Here is a 1696-nt window from a genome sequence, read left to right as displayed (position 1 = left end):
TATATTCTCAATATATCGTGAATGGACTATCACGTACTTCGTATATGTTTTTGTACCCCATCTATGAGCCGAAGAATTAATCAAGAAGATAAGGTGCATGTTAAACAAGCATCTAAATATATTAGCATTCCATGAACACCATAGCGTCTCGCCCCAGCACCAATAAGGTATCAATGACGGCAGAATAAACGCAAAAATCAGCGCCAGGTACATGTACCACCTGCAACAAGTACGATATAAACAAAGATATTAGGCTGATAAACTCATACTATCTAATTAATACCTTTATCGCGTGATAAGATTCTGTGTTTTGCGTACCTCTTTTGAAACGCTACGATAGGATCTTGTTCAAGGTCAGTAATATCAACCTTACTGAGTTTCTTTATGTGTTCTGGATGCTTTTCAACTAGAAACCATCCTATATGCGCGAAAAAGAATCCTCTTTTTGGGTTATGCGGATCCGCGTCAGTGTCGCTGTATTTGTGATGCATTCTGTGCTTTCTGGCCCACCAATGAATCGATAACTTGCGTGATAGTGTAAAATTATTAACTTATCGTAATCGACATCGTGTATATAATAATAAAGAAATTTAACAATAAAATAAATTATACGTGATATTGTGTTATGTCAATAGCAAAAGCAGATGAAGAAAATATAAAGGAGATCCAGAGAGGAAACTAACTTGGTAACAAGCAGTTTGTAAAATCATTAATATAAGTTTCATTGGCCATTTCGCCTTGTAAGATCGATGTGACCACAATCGATGAGCACCAGCAGAAACACCAATAATACTTATGTAACCGAAAACAAAAACTGAAAATTATATATAATAGCTTCTTAATAAGAATACGTAACCTATCATTATGTATAACTGATCATCCTGTGTCGCTTACATGGCATAAAATCCTTTTTAAGTACAACATAATTTATCTCTTTAAGAAAGTAGCATTATATGATTTAAATTAGTATCGTATAGGCAAATTAAAACAAATTAATGAAATATATATACCCCATAGAGTGGTCCAATATTTAGCTTGGAAGCACATTAGATACAATCCATAAAGACCAAACAAATGGTAAATGCAGATAACGATAATATTATTCCAATTCTTTTTCCACTTATGAGTACTTGTGGGTTGGTTTTGCAATTCCTTCGTCAGATCATTATTAATCAGGACTTCCGAATTTTCTGGTATTGTACATATGTTTAGCATCATACTGCAAAATTTCAATTTGATAACATTGAAGCAGTTATTATTATGACGAACCGTTTCAGTGCTTAATTTTCTCCTAACAAGAAGTATATTGACAATAACCTTTTGACAAAGAATTCTTCATGAACAGATAAAAAATTAGATAGATGTAATTAAAAAACCAATAATCGATTTGACTTTTCTAAGATTCAATAAGTCATACACAACATATATACAAGATGTCACATTTTGTATGACGCCCGCAAATATCTCTTGAATAAAGCATTTTGGAAAAAAATGTTTTATACAAAATTGGTATGATTTGATAGGGGAAGTTAGGTGGTGTCATTGATTTATACTTTAATATTTTTTGAATGGCACATGAAGGTTATTTTCAATTTCTTAAATGAAAACTTCTACTTTTTATTGTATATTCTTGTAGCTTACCTCGAATAAAATATTTTTACATTCAGTATTTTTCCAGTGATAAGGAGCAATATTA

General features: G+C 31.8%; 1 protein-coding gene across 1 annotated transcript; it reads right to left on the bottom strand.

Annotated features, from left to right (window-relative positions):
- Positions 1–37: 37 nt before the first annotated feature.
- On the bottom strand, positions 38–1690 carry LOC106750231 (acyl-CoA Delta(11) desaturase-like; the record flags this gene model as incomplete). The annotated part of the gene is made up of 5 exons (XM_014630422.1): positions 1642–1690; positions 1011–1219; positions 684–814; positions 319–524; positions 38–220 (listed from the first exon to the last, which is right to left on the bottom strand). Coding segments are annotated over exons 2-5 (728 nt in total), but the record flags the coding sequence as incomplete, so codon positions are not given.
- Positions 1691–1696: the final 6 nt, after the last annotated feature.

This window comes from Dinoponera quadriceps, unplaced genomic scaffold, assembly GCF_001313825.1.
Source record: "Dinoponera quadriceps isolate SergipeBrazil2010 unplaced genomic scaffold, ASM131382v1 scaffold5248, whole genome shotgun sequence".
Classification (NCBI taxonomy): Eukaryota; Metazoa; Arthropoda; class Insecta; order Hymenoptera; family Formicidae; genus Dinoponera; species Dinoponera quadriceps.
This window is presented reverse-complemented; position numbering and strand designations above follow the sequence as displayed.